The sequence below is a fragment of the Apaloderma vittatum genome, unplaced genomic scaffold, assembly GCF_000703405.1.
Source record: "Apaloderma vittatum isolate BGI_N311 unplaced genomic scaffold, ASM70340v1 scaffold4339, whole genome shotgun sequence".
NCBI classification, from domain to species: Eukaryota; Metazoa; Chordata; class Aves; order Trogoniformes; family Trogonidae; genus Apaloderma; species Apaloderma vittatum.
This window is the reverse complement of record NW_009734491.1, coordinates 29,141-45,612: the sequence shown is the minus strand read 5'-3', so window position 1 is coordinate 45,612 and position 16,472 is coordinate 29,141. Positions and strand designations below refer to the sequence as shown.

Here is a 16,472-nt window from a genome sequence, read left to right as displayed (position 1 = left end):
CCCTACAAACAAATGTGAGAAGGTACACAAGATGTAAAGTGCACAGCAAAAAAAGTAAACAGGAAAGTAAGATACATAGACTGCTTATTATACAGATACATGAGATAACTGGTAAGATGGTTAGGAAAAGTTCTGTCTCACAAAAAAAGAAATAGTGAAGTAAAATTTCACAGCAGGATTATTTCGATGCCTACAAAACTTTTTGAAGCAGCCACCCCTGATTTTTCATATGATAAAGCACTTTTGCAAGCTTTATTTAAGAAAAATAATAAAAATAATAATCTGTAAATAGAGATGTAGTTGAGGTGTTTGCTATTTTGTTAAGTAAAAAGAAACATCTTCATAAGAGATCTTTAATCCTCAACCAGTATAACCTGTGATGCGAGCGGGCAGTACATAACCTGTACCAGAAGTCGTCTGGAACACCGCAAAGCAGCAAAGAGAAAACCAGCTCTGAGTAAATGACTGAACGATCACACATTCAAACCAATCTTGAAGGAACATTCTTGACTCTGAGAGCTCTTGCTCGCCTCCCTGGTTGAAGGACTTGCCAGTACTGGTAAGGTAATCTTGTATCTCGTTCAGTCCATCCTAGGAACTTGGCAGAACAATAATTTGGGGGTTCTGAAGGAAATTTCAGAGGTAAGAGCTCCCTACAGATTTTGTCTCTATACCTAAAGAGATCCAACGACAGCTTTTTGCTAATGTGCCCTTGCAGTTAAAAGAAATACGGCAGAGAATTTGTACAGAGGTGCCTTGTTTTATTTTCCATAGCTCTGGCTTTCCTGGCCTTTTATGAGTAATTGTCACAACTGCCTCCTTTCAGGCTCCATCCAGGTTCTGCTCTATTACCACCTACAAATCTGATTTATCAGACAAAATTTAAGACGTGGATTAAAAAAAAAAATCTGCACACAAGTTCCCATTTATGCAACACGGGCTACTTGGCAGAGACCTTTCCAGAACTGACCTCTCACAGCTAAATTTCTGCAGTTTGCCGTGGGGCTCTTGAAGACAGCAGTTACGTGGCTGATGCAGCTGGTCAATAATTCAAGTAACTTTACCAAGGACTCTCATATTAAAACTCTCAGTAATCACCACACACATAATTTTAATCTAGATCCAGATTTGATTTTTTCTGCTCCCTTCATCCACTTGTCGCTTGTCTTTGCGAGATCTGTCTTTAAGGAAGAAACAGCCTGCATATTTGGGGAAAAATTTACAGGGATGTGGCCACAGCAGTTAGAACCTTAATGCAATTTGGAATTCTTACCTCCCCAGGTACTTCCTCCTTGAGGAGCAGCAGATATAGGATGTACAGACGGATGAAAAGTTGGCTGCAAATCAAGCAGGTCATTTGGCAGCTTTGAAGTGCTACAAAGATAAATTATAATACAACCGTGTGAACTACATCGTGTGTTTTAATACAAAACAAAAGCTAGAAACTACCAACAGTACAGAAAGTTTTGTTACAAATTGGTTGGTAGAAAAGAGCTAAGCTGAAATCAGAAAGCCTGGTGAACTTCCTACTTTCAGTTTTGCAGGAAAATGTTAATTTCGCAAGCTAAGTTCTATCTTTTGTCAAAGCTAAGACATAACTACAACCAGTTTTCTCATCTTCTTCACAATCCAATAGCAGGGCTAAAGCCCATTATACTCTGCAATCGTCAGTAGCTTTTGAAATAACCTCATGGAAGCCCTAAAGCACGAGAAAAGCAGACAGGCAGAATGAACTCTAATAGGCTGTATCACCAAGATGTTACATCTAAATTCCACAACTGACACCTTTCTGCTATCAATCACTGCTGAGAAACTGGCTTACATCTATGACCTGTTAAAGAACTTCGGGGAAAGCGAAGTATAAGAAGCCTCGAAACACTTGATCACATATCAGTCATGTGAAAACTCATTTAAATGCACATTTTAGAGTATTAAAAAATCAAATCGAGTTCCAAGAACATCATATGGAAATGAAGAGTAAAGTCTTCAATACAACTTTTGCCATAATTTCACGAATCTAACCGGAAAAGTAAAATTCATCCTCTTGCAGAGTTCATTTTGTACTTTAAATTAGTTTTGAAGAAGAATATAAAACGGAGTACTGGTGTTCACCCATAACTTTTTATCCCACAAAATGGATCGAAATTTGCACGTACACCTGCTATTACAGACAGCAGCCAAGTCACTGTGGCATCCGAGCATCTTTCAAAATGAGACTGGTATAAGACTTGAAGGGCCTGTAGTGACATCCTACATCTCTGCAAATTCTCTTGCTGACCCAATCACTTGTAGCATTCAGTTTTTACTACTTCATTTCAACAGTGACTGAAATCACATTTTGCCACTCTTGCTCCTACTAAAAAAAGCAGCATGGTCTGGCCCAGCCCTGTAATGTGAGCAGCAGAAGCAAGATAATTTTCAAGGAAAGCTTGTTCAAGTTAATGACAGGGATTAAATGGGACACGTTGCCTCTGACAGCAAGTGACTGAACTTATGACCCAACATATCTCCTTCATGGCAGCTCCTTCTGTGAAATCTGCTCTTTGCTGATGGCAGTCACATTGCCAGCCACTGAATTTAATCATGAAGCAAACTAGCATTTGTATATTTAGATGAAAATGATCTTGTCTTCGCTATGTAGCACTTCTGGCTGTTTGAAGTAGATGTATTAGATGTTTTAGCCCTCTTAGAGAGCAAGATCAGATGGACACTCAAGTTATTAGCTCAAAGTGCAGGCCCATTTCAAATACTTTGGCCTCTAAAAAGCAGTTTAGAAGGAAAAAAAAATTCAACTAAGTCTTTCAGTTACTGACAGATTCTCTAGCTCCTTATATATGATTTAGATAGTTTCCATGTATTTGGTGTCAAGTAATTTCCTAGAAGAGCTTTCTAGTGGGGAAAGAAGGCTGTCAGAGAGCTGGCTACTTTAGAAGAACAGCAGATTCTCATGTGAGCTCTAACAGAACTGAATCCTCAAGAGAGGGCTCACGGAGAAAGGCGTGCGAAGATTGTTTCCCGTGAGAGGGAAACTGTTTTTATCTCTCACTACTCTTCTCTAATTTGTTCTTTAATAAATTTAGCTAACTTCCCCAAAACCGAGTCTGTTTTGCCTGGGATGGTAGATGTGGGTCATCTCCCTGTCCTTCCCTCAAGCCACGGGTCCTTCAATACATTTTCTCCCCTGGTCTAGCAGAGAAAGGGGGGTGATAGAGCAGCTGTGTGGGCACCTGGCTGCTGGCCAAGGTCAAACCACTAAAATTTGTTACCACTTTAGCTTTATAAAGATCAAAAATTGCAACATTAAATTCAGTATTATCTTTATGATCTCCTAATCTGACTTGCTGACTTTTCCTAAATTAACTTGTAAGGTTCTTTGGGAGCAAAGAATGTGTGTGTTACAGTTCCAACTGTCTTACTGACTACAAATAGCTACCAGGGTTGTCAGTAACTGGTTCCTATCAGAAACTATTCTGCAAACAGATGACGACAACAGACTTGTTATGTTATTTATGGTAGTAGGTTATTTTCCCATCAACTTTAGCCAAACCATCATTTTTATCACGTCCCTAATGGACTCTACACCCATCCAGCCTTTCACAATGCATACTCTGCAGCAGAGATTTGCAAGAAACCCTAGCTACAGTGCATCTCCGCGAAGTTACACCACTGGGCATACCTGTTTGAAGAGCTAGGGGTAGAAAAAATATCAATGGCTGGTGCGGTCATTATGCTTCCTGCTGCAGTCGACACAGGAGAAGCTGCAGTCGTTAAAGAGGTATGAGGTTTCTTTGCAAGTTCTTTTAGACGTTGCTCCTGTTGGGAAAGTGAGCTGGCGTAAGAAATCCAGAAACAATATTTGTGTACATGCCTTTGGAGGTGAGTAAAACAGAAGAATCATTTTTCTTTATTCCATGCAGCAGCGTCAGCTATTTACAATTTCAGGAGTCAGCGGTGCCACAAATCCTTCAGAAACTGTTTTAACACACCCTCCACAAGTTGTCTGGTATATGTACGTAAGATTCTACTTCCAGTGCTTTGCCAAGAGCACACATTCCGTGTTAATAACTGCTTATTCCCTATGCTCCTTGAAGAATCCTAAATAAGGTATCAACGAGAACAAAGGAAAAGTTTCTTGGGTTAAAAATTCTGGATGCCTACCTTTAAAGCTTTTAAACGAGCCTGTTCTTCCTCTAACGCAGCTTGTTTTTCCCTTTCATCAACTTTTGTGAGGGACAGGCCAGTGCTTGCAAGGGAAGAGACTGCATTGGAAAGGGTGGTAGCCCTAAAGTAATTGGACAGGAGAAAAGTTGGCTGTTACTACGTGACGTGTGACAAGAACATCTAAAGAACACTTTGCTTGTACCCACCTCATCTCCCTCTGAACTCATCTAACTCTGGTTTTATCTTACCCTGTACAAAGTGCTAAGTTTAAATAAGATACACCAAATGAACTGCAAAGTGAAAACGCTTAGAGATCATGCTCTCCACTCATTAACTGGATTTTGGAATTTCCCCCTTAAATGTTTCCCCTCCAAACACAGCTGCACAGGACTAATGTTTTAAGTCTTTGCTCTTTTCTGTTTGCCTAGGACAGCATTCTTGACAGATACACCAGAACCTCCAATAATCTGGGCTCCAATACAAATGGTTGCTGATTTAACAGGTTTAGTTAAGAAACTACCAATGCAACCAGTATAATCCAGAGGAAAAAAGTCTGCAATTTATCATCACGTTTAAAAGCGTGCAAAAAGATCCAAAACAAATACTTAACCTTTTAAAACAAACTTATCTTACAATAGAAATATTCTGAGAAGTAGCTAACAAAACGCTGCCAAGTGCTAGTATTGCTACTACCACAAAAAAAGAACATATAAAATATTACTGCCTTACTTTCTGAATGTGCAATAAAGAAGCACTGTTTCATTCTACAAATCTTCTCCCCAGTATTACACTTTTTAAAATTTAAACAACAAAGTTATTTGCCTAGAGGACTTCTCTAGATAGCACTTTGTGTTTTAACAAGCACACTTTTATCATATCTGTTACGGCTTTAATCTCCAATTACTTTAAAAATCTATCCTTAGTATAAGGACTTCCAGAAGCATTTCCTTGCTTTTGAAAAAAAGAGATTAAAGTTAAAATACAAGAGTCTAAGGACATTGATAAACAAATGTTGCATACCTTACAGAATCCTAATCATTAACATAAAATGAATGTTTGCAAGTGGTAAATGAGAAAAACTTAATTTCTCTTCAGAAATTGAAGATTAAATATTAGAAGTGTAACTACTACACGAGCGATTCTACAGCAACCACTTGCAGCTCCTTAGATTCTAGTTCTGTTGACCTGGAAGAAGCTCCATGAAGTACTCAGCAAAAGATACAATAACTTGCTATTCTACCACTGTTAATTACAGTATCTTCAACACAGCTGCACAAACCTTAATTTATAATGAAATCCAAAAGAATGGATTTAACATTCAATTCAACAACTGTTTCAAAGGACAAGGGCACAAGTACCTGCTTGCAGCTGTGGAATCTTTGATTTTCTTCCCTTCTAGAGAAGCTAAATGTTGTTCCAAAGCATCAAGAAGGCTACTCGGTGCCTGAAAAAAACAAAACAACAAAGCAAGACAAAAGAACATACCTAAAAAAGCATTCAGAAAAAAACATTCAGGAATAGATTTGAAAAATCTAAGGAAGCAATTTAGTAGTTACAAGACTTTCAGAGGATGCAACTGCAGGGCAACTACTACAACTCAAGAATACTTAAACGTCATCTTGGCATCCACTACATATTTAATTACTTAAAATATCAGGTGATGTACTTGCCTCACTACATTACTCTGTCATAATGACTCACCAAGTACTGAAATATGTCGAGAGATGTTAAATTAAGAGCTAGGAATAAGTAAGCAGACCGTTGGAAGCAGTCAGTGTTTAAAGAGACACTAAGAAGAAATTGTACCTGAAGCCACTTCTGTGGGTACGCTCTGCAAGCCTTCACAATGATTTAAATGGGCACACAGCCAAAAGCAAGCTTGCTAAAAACCAAAGCTTCATAACATTGTGTAAAAGCTTCATTATGCGAACTCACAGATACCAATCGCGTCTTTGAGCTTCACAGAAGTTGTCTTAAAACTCAGAGTGCGAAAGAAAAAACCTACAATATTTTACAACAGGATGACAGCATAGAAAAGTCAGGCTCCAACAGAGGTTGGATTTACTCACAAATTTGGAGATAATCTGCTAACAATGTACACAAGAAAGCGTAAGTGAATGTCAAGATGCCAAGCTTTTTTGATTATGCAACCCCAAAGCAGACATGTACTGGCAACCACATAATAGGTTTATCTACCTGTGAGAGATCTGGTATGTCTCCTCTGTCAATTCCAACTTGCTGTAAATAAAACAAATGAGCTTTAGAACCTGTTTGCTTCTGTTAAAAGGCAGAGATGCTCAAAAAGCAAATAGCATTAAGTAATAAGAAGCACAAACCTGTCTACATACAATTTAAATCTCCACAATCCAAACCCTATAATGGTTGGCTACAATAAATTGTGTTAAACGTAGACACAATTGTAGTACACCTACTAAGAGATACTTTACCAGATACAATTTTAGAAATGAATAAATAAAACTAAGTAAGAATCAAGTGTTTCAGAATTTTAAGGCTAGAGAAGTTTGCCTATCCCACAGTTTATGTGGTAAATGTAACATCATCTAGGCGTTCCTGCTCTGGCAGGGGGATTGGACTAGATGATCTTCTGAGGTCCCTTCCAACCCCTGACATTCTGTGATTCTGTGAAATTCTCGCACCTACTGATACAGAGCATGTATTTCCCACGACAAAGCACCTTCTAAGTTTTTTGAAGAAGCTGTTTCCTAAATGCAGATCAAAGAGCATGTATTTCCCACGACAAAGCACCTTCAAAGTTTTTTAAAGAAGTTGTTTCCTAAATGCAGATCAAATTTATGATGTTCTGCAGTGGGATATATATTGTTACAATAGAAAGATTAGTACTCTCAACTATCTGAAGGTAGTATCTCTGAAATTGTGTCAGGGCAGACAGTGAGCCAAGCTCTAGAGCCTTTTTTTTTTTTTTAAAGAGGTATGAACATGAAGGAAAGCAAAACAAGAACAGGAGCACACTGGCCAGCACAGAGACTGACAAGATCATCCCTTGATGGCACTGCAATCTCACTGGAAGGATGAAGGATCTGCTTTATAAGAAAATAAGCACTTGATAAGCCATTTGAAATAAAGGGCAAAGTTTGCCCAACTGAAGCTTACCTCCGCAACTTTAAGGAACTCTGAGATCCGTGTCATTCTAGTGAGGAACTTCTTATATATATCAAGGCCTTCTTTGCACTGGTTCTTTTTCATATCAAAGTATTTTTCTATAAACAGTAAGAATACGTGCATTAAGAAATCCAGCATTCTGGAAAGTGAAAGCATATAGAACGAGACAAGAAGAAAACTCCTGCAGATCTGGTTTATGACGTTGTGTTGCACCAAACGACAACAGCTCTGCAGAACATGTGCCAAGGATGACAGGCATGCAATGACACCTTACCTTGCAGGTCCTAGATCTCTCAAAAGCATAACCACCCTGAAGAGGACAATTAATTTTAAAAAGAGGTCACCCAAAGGAACGCAAAGTCATCCTCTTGGGGGAGGGAGGTGAGGAAAGCAATTTTACAATTTGGCAGTCAAGCATCTACTCTCTTCCAGCGCTCACAGGTAAGATTTTAGTATCAGCCACCAGACTCACGACTCTTGTTACAAGCAGTTGGGCTACAACTGACGACAAAACACCGGTGCTGAAAGTAGGAGGGTCCCACTCTTCTTGAAACAGCACTTTAAAGGCCTGTTTCTACATTAAGCCTCACTCGAAACATGAGTGAAAGCAACTACATCCTAGGTCTGCTTACTGAGGGAAAAGCAGTAGACAGGGGCTTCAGACTCGGAGCGTGACTGTCCTTACACTAATTCTGGATTTTGCTTTCTGTTTTACAAGCACTGGGTAAGAATAGCAATCTGGTGGCTTGATCCCATTTGCTTTCTGTTTTACAAGCACTGGGTAAGAACAGCAATCTGGTAGCTTGATCCCACCACAGACTATAACCAAACCAAGCAAACCAACAGATTATTTTCCCTAATTTATTTTCAAAATTTAAGCTCCCCTGCATCTCCAGTGCATGCAAGCAAGAAGGCTTGAAACCTTAATTTGTAATTTCCCTTAAAATATAAGGGATGCTCTAGAAACTTGAGCTAACCAAGCAAGATTAAAGTTTTGAGAGTCAAACAATCACAGATGCTGTGACTGCAAATTTGTAACTGACCACAACTTACTCGACAAAACCTGATCTTATTTCTTAGAGAAAAAACATCAACGAGTAAAACCAAAGACACACAACAAAAAACCCCCAAAGCAGTGCAAGTCAAAAAATTAAGAAAATCTCGCACAGGCTTTCCTTTCATAAATCTATCCATCTCTGTAATATAATGCAACGGAAAATGCAATTGGATAGAAAAACCTTGGAAATAAATCTTGAATTGGAAATAACTGTAATATTTTGATCTTTTACAGCAAGACTATTGCAACGTCTCAAAAAAGAGCAGCTCTTGGAGATTGTTTACTGAACTACCTCCCCAAAGTCCAACATTGCAAAAAGCAGTTATATTTACCCAAGAGGTTAATAATCCCTTCGTTATATGCCGCAAACAGTCTAATTGCATCTTTGAAGAGGAGCATGAAGGCAGCATTAATGACACCATTTGTAAGTTCATTGCTATTGACCTAGGAAGATCAGAAAAAAGTTAATTTAAATGAATTGATCATTTATTGGAAAACTTCTAGTTGAACTCCAGTACTCTATCCCAAGGCATGCTTTCCAGTCCTCTCGCTGGCTCTTAGCAGAACGTAGCAGCACAAAAAATCAGCTCAGGATCTCTCAGCACAGAATTAAATCGAATTATTTTGACAGATATTTTTCATACTTAACATTAACGTGAACTACCATAACTAGAAGGAAGAAATAAGCAACTTTTAAATGAACAAACAATTCTCACACAGTGTACATAATAAACATCACTGATTAGCACAAGGCATTCTCTCCAGTGAGCACTGTATCTCTTTTTCCTGATTTCTTGGAGATACACCAATGAACAAAATGATTTGTGCTCTTTAAGTTGTGCAGGCAACAAGGAACCAAGTTCAAGACCTTTAATCTCATCCTATTTTACAAGGTTGTGCAGGTTGTCAAGAATGTTTTACATATGTACGTGCTACTACACTTACATTGAAGTCAAGAAGTGCATCCATTTGATTCTGTATAATGGGTACAGTTTTTAGGAGTTTTTCTGTGCTCATTGTTCTCATCACTCCATCAGCCCTGTTGTGCAAAACAAAAGACAAATTTTCACCTGAATTTTGAAGGCAACTGCTAAGCGCAAAACGTAACGCAGAAAATTAAACAGGTCAGAGAAAACATTTAAATCCCTGCAATTCAGAGCAGACATTTTGGTGCTTAGGAAAGCTGCCTAGCCACTACAACTGTAATAAAACCAGTGTACAAAAGTAACAACTTTTATTTAGCCAAAATATGAATCCAAGATGAATTTTTATGCAGAGAAAATGAAACTGATAGTGCTCAGAAACACAGCAGAGCTATGATGCATCAGGTAACCACAAAAACGCTCCAAAGGTTATTTCTGAAGCCAGTTTTTATCCATGCTTTTTCCAGTCACCTGATTACTATGTAAGGTTAGTTTGGATGATTTTCCTTTAGCAGTAAGAATAAGGGAATGTGGCAATATGTTTCTCAAGCTTCCTCAGAGAGATTATACAGACTATATGACATTTCTTTAATGGTTGACTACTGATATTTGGTTGCTCATGAATTGTCCAGATTAAAAAAGATCAAAAACATTCAAGAAAAGCAACAATCAAGGAAGAGATTATATCACCTCAGCAACCAGAAATGACTGCTTTTTCTAAGACAAATCAGACAGCCTTGCAGTTCTCCAGCACACACACAGAGCACACCTGGTGTTTCCTACAAGTAAAATCTCACGGAGCATCTGCACAGAAAAGGCCACGGTCGTTCTCTGTGCTGGAAGGCAACGGGCAACACACAGCCTCAGCTTTCTACTCATGACATGAACTCCCTCCCTAACAGCAAACAACAACTGCAATAAACCAGACGTGGCAGGGCATAAGTGCAGAGCCCCTGAGAAACGGAGGGGTGGAAAAGGTAGAGTGCTGCCTCTCCTGCTGGCTCACAGAAGGACCTCCAGGCACGTGCTGTTGGCTAAATAATAATTCACTTTATTAGGCCTAAATCACTTGATTATCTAAATTACTTGTGTATCTCTAGTTTATCTGCAGCCACCTGACCACACACACATCCTCTACGTAGAAAAGGTAAGGTGGCTCCTGATTTCTGGGACTCCAACCATCTCTATAGGCAGAAAGAGCAAAAGCAGCCCAAGCGCTCCCCTTTTCCTTAACTGTCACATTTCAAACCCAAAAGGACCACACAGTATTAGCACCCAGATGCAAGGAGCTGTGGACAGTATTCTCAGACCAATTTTAAATGTTTCTGTAACACTAATGCAAGATGCTGTTAGACAGCCCACTGCTGCCGTTAACTCATTTAACAGTTTGAGATTTCTGTGAGTTATGAATTCATTTTTTAGCATCAATATAAACTAGCCTGCACATGATAATAAAGGATGCCCAAACATGAAACTAAAATTCTGTTTTCACTTTTAAAAAGCACTGCATACAGAGATGAGGGACAAAGATGGAAATATTTTCAGCCACAACCAGTACGTGTTCACTAGCTTTCCCAATGGCAGAGATCTCAGATTAACTCCACCCTTCGCTGGCACACGCGATTAACCCAAGTACCGCACCGTGCCCTGCACCGTGCTATTGGACATCTAACCAGGCACCTGGTCTCAAACAAGTGATTTCTCCTTAAGGAGCTCACTTTCCAGGGAAACTGAATTCCTAGAGACAAACTCAGAAGAGCATCTCCTACAACGTTGTGCTTAAAATCATGAACTGACTACCTTTACAAAGGTAGTAAACTTCCTACAGGCATTTTGGGACAAAAACAGATAAAGACCAGGAAGGTCTGCAAGGTACCTCACAGAACATCTGTCACGGAACCACTCCAGAGCTAAAGGCAAAGGAAATTGCACAGTCCCCTCTACTACACGCAAAACACAGCAACTGGGTGAAGTCTCGTGGAAGATTTGTCCAAATTTCTTTTTTTGATATACACTTGGATGCATACAATTCTTCATCTCTTTATATTAAACTGTTACTGTTTAAAGAAGTAAAATTAGGACACATAAAATATTTTTGCAATATACAAAACTGGGCAGTTGACCCTTGGTGAGCCATGGGAGGTAACTCACAAAAGCAGACATTACTGTCGGTACTTGAATTACAGGACATAAGAAATTCTCGTAATAGGCCAAACAAATTATGGTCCTTACCCTCTTTTTACTTTTGTGAAGTCAAAAGCCACTTGTCTGTAGGAAACTGCCTTTTCATTCAGATATCTACTATACCGTCTGATGAACGTTGACATGTCATAACCTAAAAAACAAGTTTCAGAAGCTTATAATTTATCCAGTCAAAGATGAAGAACACTAAATAAAGTGCAAGATACTAAGACAAGACAGTTTCATAATGTTTTTACCTGATTCTGTATAGTTCCTTTGTGTTACCAAGAGCCACGTATGCCATTGTATCCACCATGGAAATGAGACATCACTGCAACTATCTAGAAGTTCACACTTCGCTTCCTAAGGAAATTACTTCCAAAAGCAAAGCAAAGTGTTTCTCTGCAAGTTCTCCCATACGATGACAGAAAATACTACCAAAAAAACCCTACATGATGCATTCACAAATGTTTGTGTCAGCTCTGCAACACATTCTCTCATTTATGACTGAACAGAAAAAAAAGGCACTGAGAGAAACATTAAGACATCATAGAATTTTTACCATTCTAAGACATTGGCAATAAGAAATATTGTAATAACTGTCAGTCTACGGATACAATCTAAAAAAAAGATCTGTTCATAATCTATACTGAGACCATGGAAGTCCAGACCCAACGTAAGACAATCTGGCCGACCCTTGGTTATCACAGAGAAGGTTTCTGTGCCTGGGCAACCACTCTGCGTGCCTGTTTTGGTACACTTGTGGCAAAAAATTTAGAAGCAGTTATACGAAAAGTAACAGAAAAAGTGAAAACAAAACCCCCGGAAAAAAAGAAGTGAGAACTACAGGTATGATCAGAAATGCACTGGGCTGAAGCATAATATTTTGGAAGCGTATTTCAGTTGAAAATAAAATGAACTAGGGAGAAATTTGCCCACAGAATTAGTCTGAAAGATGGATGGAGCTGTCTTCAATTTCCAAAAGAGTTTGTTGACTTTTTTTTTTTGATACAGTTCTTGTCTCATTGACATGTTTTGTCTGAGGTGCACATATGACTTTTTTAAAATTTTGACTTACTGATCAAAATATACCTCTCCAAACTGAGAAATCTCTTCAGAAATTGGACTATCGAGTCACATCTGTTTAGCTTAGAAAATCAGAAGCATTTATAAGCCTTTCCTAAAACACACAACAAATTCCTCAAGCAGACAGCTTCTGCCATGCCACAACAGCATTTTAAATTAAGAAACGCAGTCTGGGGTAAAACAGACAGAAAAATTACTTCTTAAATGACACAGTGCATTAGAGGGTATTACCAACTTGTACGTACTGTCCCCCATCATTCCACTAACTTTTAAAGAAAAAGATGCCTTACCTTGCAATCCACTTTTGTCTAGGAAATTGCTCAAATTAAACAATGTGTTTCTGGACGCCAGATACTGGATAAAACGCTAGATGAAAGGAAAAATTTGAATGCTTTTACTACATTACCAATGAGCTAGAGCTGAGGTAACAGTACTAGAAGCCCTTTTTTATCCAGCTTATGAAATTCAGCTTTGAAATTTTAAGACCGATTTCAAATTTGGAAACCACTACAGAAACTCAGCTGAATTTTTCAAATGAAGCTAGTTACTTTTTTTAATGTAAAAATCTGTGAACAAAGCAAAATCACATAAAAGCTGGATGAAGGCCTCTGACTGAAAGACCTTGTTTGTTTTACGCCTGAATACAGAACTAGAAACTTCTGAAAATCTCTCCCAAAATATTTTCTCAGATTCCATGTTCACAATGGTATCACTAACTTCAATTTTATAGCAGTTTATTTAATTTCACCAATTAGCCAAGGCATCTTTGCTCAGTATAAAACTGTAATGGTACTTAGGTAGGAAAATAAGGTGACATAAATGTTGGTTTGCTTACAAATCAACTTTTAAACAGAAGAATCTCTATAGAGCATTAATACAGTATCACACTTGGTACATTTCACATAATTCTGAATTGTGCTTCACAAAATGAATGATGCCATCTTCATTCTGTCAAGATGCATTTCAAGTCACTGGCACATCTTAATGTAGTAGGAAACATAGTTCTGTCTTATAAACCATTTATAGAGAGTTGCTACAAAAATAAACGCAGCATCCACTTGCATTAACATTTTCACAGAAGAAAAAATAGTTCCAATTAGCATACCGTGTCCTGCTGAATTATTTTCATTAGCATAAATACACAGGTTACATAGAAGGAAGACTGAAGAATAGTAAAGGCACTCAGTGCTTAGTTATAAATGAATTAAGCAAAAGCTGGACAACGAAATGTCTTTCAGCTTTTTACTTGTTTTTCCCCATGTTCATTGCTCAAGTACTACTTCTAGCTGTGAAAAGCTTGATCTTGAGCAGCAATCTTACTCTCATTACTTCCGTAACACGTTTGGCAAGCAAAATATGTCTGGCAGTTTTATTCTCAAAATGGCAAGTGTTTCAGACAGTGGTCCCATGAAATACCTTTAATTACTACGGAATATATTGATATCAGTTTCAAATCTGCATGACTTGAAGTGCAAGCACAGCAAAAGCGTACAGACTCTACTTTGGGAAGTGTCAATTATCCTAGGGATAATGCTTAAAGGCAACATGAGAAGTTTGCCCTCTTGTGGCTTAGCTTCAAAGAATAGGTTTTCACCAAGAGAAGTTTGCCCTCTTGTGGCTTAGCTTCAAATAGGTTTTCACCAAGACTAGAATTACTCTGCAGCTAACCTGCAAGAGAAACCAGTATATATCTGCATTTATTAATTTTTTAGAAAACTTAACAGTTCCCCACCCCAATCCAGCCAGTCAGCCAGAGGAAGCAGCTACATGACCTGTAAGAACTAAATAAACTAAATAAATTAACTAAATAAAACCTGAAATGAAAACTTTTGGTCCTCCCTACAAAATCCTATACAGAATTTTAAGCTATCCCTCTTAATTCCAAAATTCGTATTGTTTACATTATACTGACTGTTTACAGTAAAAAGGAATGTTTAGTATACAGAATTTTAAGCTATCCCTCTTAATTCAAAAATCCATATTGTTTACATTAAACTGACTGTTTACAGTAAAAAGGAATGTTCGCAAACACTTTCTAAGAAAGAGTTAAAATTATAGTTTGGGGCTTTTTTTTAAAAAAAAACCCAACAGATAATTCAATTTGCTGCTATGCTTGACTTTGTATTTTGATAAATAAGGTCCCACTGGAATTCAAGCTCAAAACAAGCTTATTCTTTTGTGCATAAACTGAAGTTTTGCTTGCTTAATTGATCTGCAGTATGTGATAAGTTACTTAGATGTTCACACTCAAAGCCAGCTCACAGGCACACAGCTGTCCTCTCTGCAAAAGATTACAGGGCAGACGGTGGAAAACTGTTCAGAATTGAGGTACATGACAGAAAACACTACCTAGATTAGCTAAAGCACAAACCTAAAGATGCTTCCACTTTCAGAATCCCACTCAAGTTAATTTCCACTGGTTTCATTTGTTTGTTTTATTAGAATAACAAAGGTACCTCCAGAGTTCAGGTCACTTAATCTTTATTCTAGAATTCTAACCTTTAAAGTAGAAACAAACGAAGCAGATAAACATAAGATGAGACTTGTGTTCATGCAGAGCTAGACATAAAGAGGTAAAAATAAAGATTTCCTTACAAAGATAATTAGTGGGAGCATTCAGCTGACATTTATAGAAATGAAGTGCTGCGACTGTTTGCAGACATATTATTTTTGGTATTACCTCATTGCCGTACACCATTAGATGATGGGTTGTGATGAGGGATTTGAAGACCACTACCCAGCTACTGTTGGTCGTTCTTTCAAACAAACTGTCTGCCAGTTGTGGGATGTTCACATTCATCTCATTTGTGCACTGGATTAAATCTGCAACACAGAAGTTTTTGTTATTGAGTTCTATGAAGGAAGATCAGTAACATAAAAAGAAAAAAAAAAATCTGTACACTTTAAATAGTAACATTTTCCATGAAAACTAAGGGGCTTTCCAGAACAACAAATATTTTCCTGAAAAGCACTGTGGTGATGGTCTACCAGAACCTTGTAATACAAAGTCCATCCTGCTCATTGGCAAGATTCCATGTCCTTGATTGCTTTTCCAGTTGCCTTAGAAGGTCCTGGAATAGAAGTACCATAATGACGTACATCATCTCTAACAACTCGCAGCTTTCAAGTATTGAAACCTTTAAATGGCAAAGTAGCTCTTACACGCTACCATTCCATCAAGTTTTCATAGAACCATACAATTGTCCGGGTTGGAAGGGACCTTAAAGATCATCCAGTTCCAACTCCCTGCCATGGACAGGGACATCCCCCACTAGATCAGGCTGCCCAGAGCCCCATCCAGCCTGGCCTGAAAAACTTCCAGGGATGGGGCTTCCACCCTCTCTCTGGGCAACCTGTGCCAGGGTCTCACCACCCTCATGGGGAAGAACTTCTTCCTAACGTCCAATCTGAACCGATCCATCTCTGGCTTCAATCCATTCCCCCTAGTCTTATCACTACCCGACATCCTAAAAAGTCACAGAATCACTAAGGCTGGAAAAAGACCTCCGAGATCATCAAATCCAGCCTGTGTCCCAACACCACCACATCGGCCAGACTACAGCCGCTCCTTAAACCCCTCCAGGGACAGTGACCCCATCACTTCCCTGGGCAGTGCATCCCAGTGCCTAAGCACCCTCCTTGTGAGGAAGTCCCTCACCAGCTTTCTTGTAGGCCCCATTAAGATACTGGAAGCCACAACAAGGTCTCCTCAGATCCACCTTCTCTCCAGACTGAACAACTCCAACTCTCTCAGTCTGTTTTACTGGAAGGTTACGACTAGAATTAACTGTAACCTCAGATTTCTGGCCTTTTAATGGACAAGTAAATCCATCCAGAGACTGGTTCAATATGAAAAATAAAAAACTCAAATATTGCTTAGTCTTGCTACAATGCAATCAACAGCTTCAAAAAAGGCAGAGGAA

At 38.6% G+C, this 16,472-nt stretch overlaps 1 protein-coding gene across 4 annotated transcripts in view; it reads right to left on the bottom strand.

The window, feature by feature from the left end:
* The window catches only part of PICALM (phosphatidylinositol binding clathrin assembly protein), a 37,896-nt gene extending 22,529 nt beyond the window's left edge, over nt 1-15,367 (bottom strand). For 2 of the 4 annotated variants that reach the window (XM_009876288.1, XM_009876289.1), the window contains exons 1-11: nt 15,230-15,367; nt 12,840-12,915; nt 11,515-11,617; nt 9,305-9,398; nt 8,692-8,803; nt 7,294-7,400; nt 6,358-6,399; nt 5,520-5,605; nt 4,159-4,282; nt 3,677-3,813; nt 1,274-1,374 (exon numbers count right to left, since the gene is read on the bottom strand). In XM_009876288.1, coding sequence (XP_009874590.1) covers nt 1,274-1,374; nt 3,677-3,813; nt 4,159-4,282; nt 5,520-5,605; nt 6,358-6,399; nt 7,294-7,400; nt 8,692-8,803; nt 9,305-9,398; nt 11,515-11,617; nt 12,840-12,915; nt 15,230-15,349 — 1,102 coding nt within the window. In that variant the 5' untranslated portion in view covers nt 15,350-15,367. The remainder of the gene's footprint in view (nt 1-1,273; nt 1,375-3,676; nt 3,814-4,158; nt 4,283-5,519; nt 5,606-6,357; nt 6,400-7,293; nt 7,401-8,691; nt 8,804-9,304; nt 9,399-11,514; nt 11,618-12,839; nt 12,916-15,229) is intronic. The other 2 variants (XM_009876287.1, XM_009876286.1) reach the window with 1 other exon arrangement.
* Between the last annotated feature and the right edge of the window lie 1,105 nt (nt 15,368-16,472).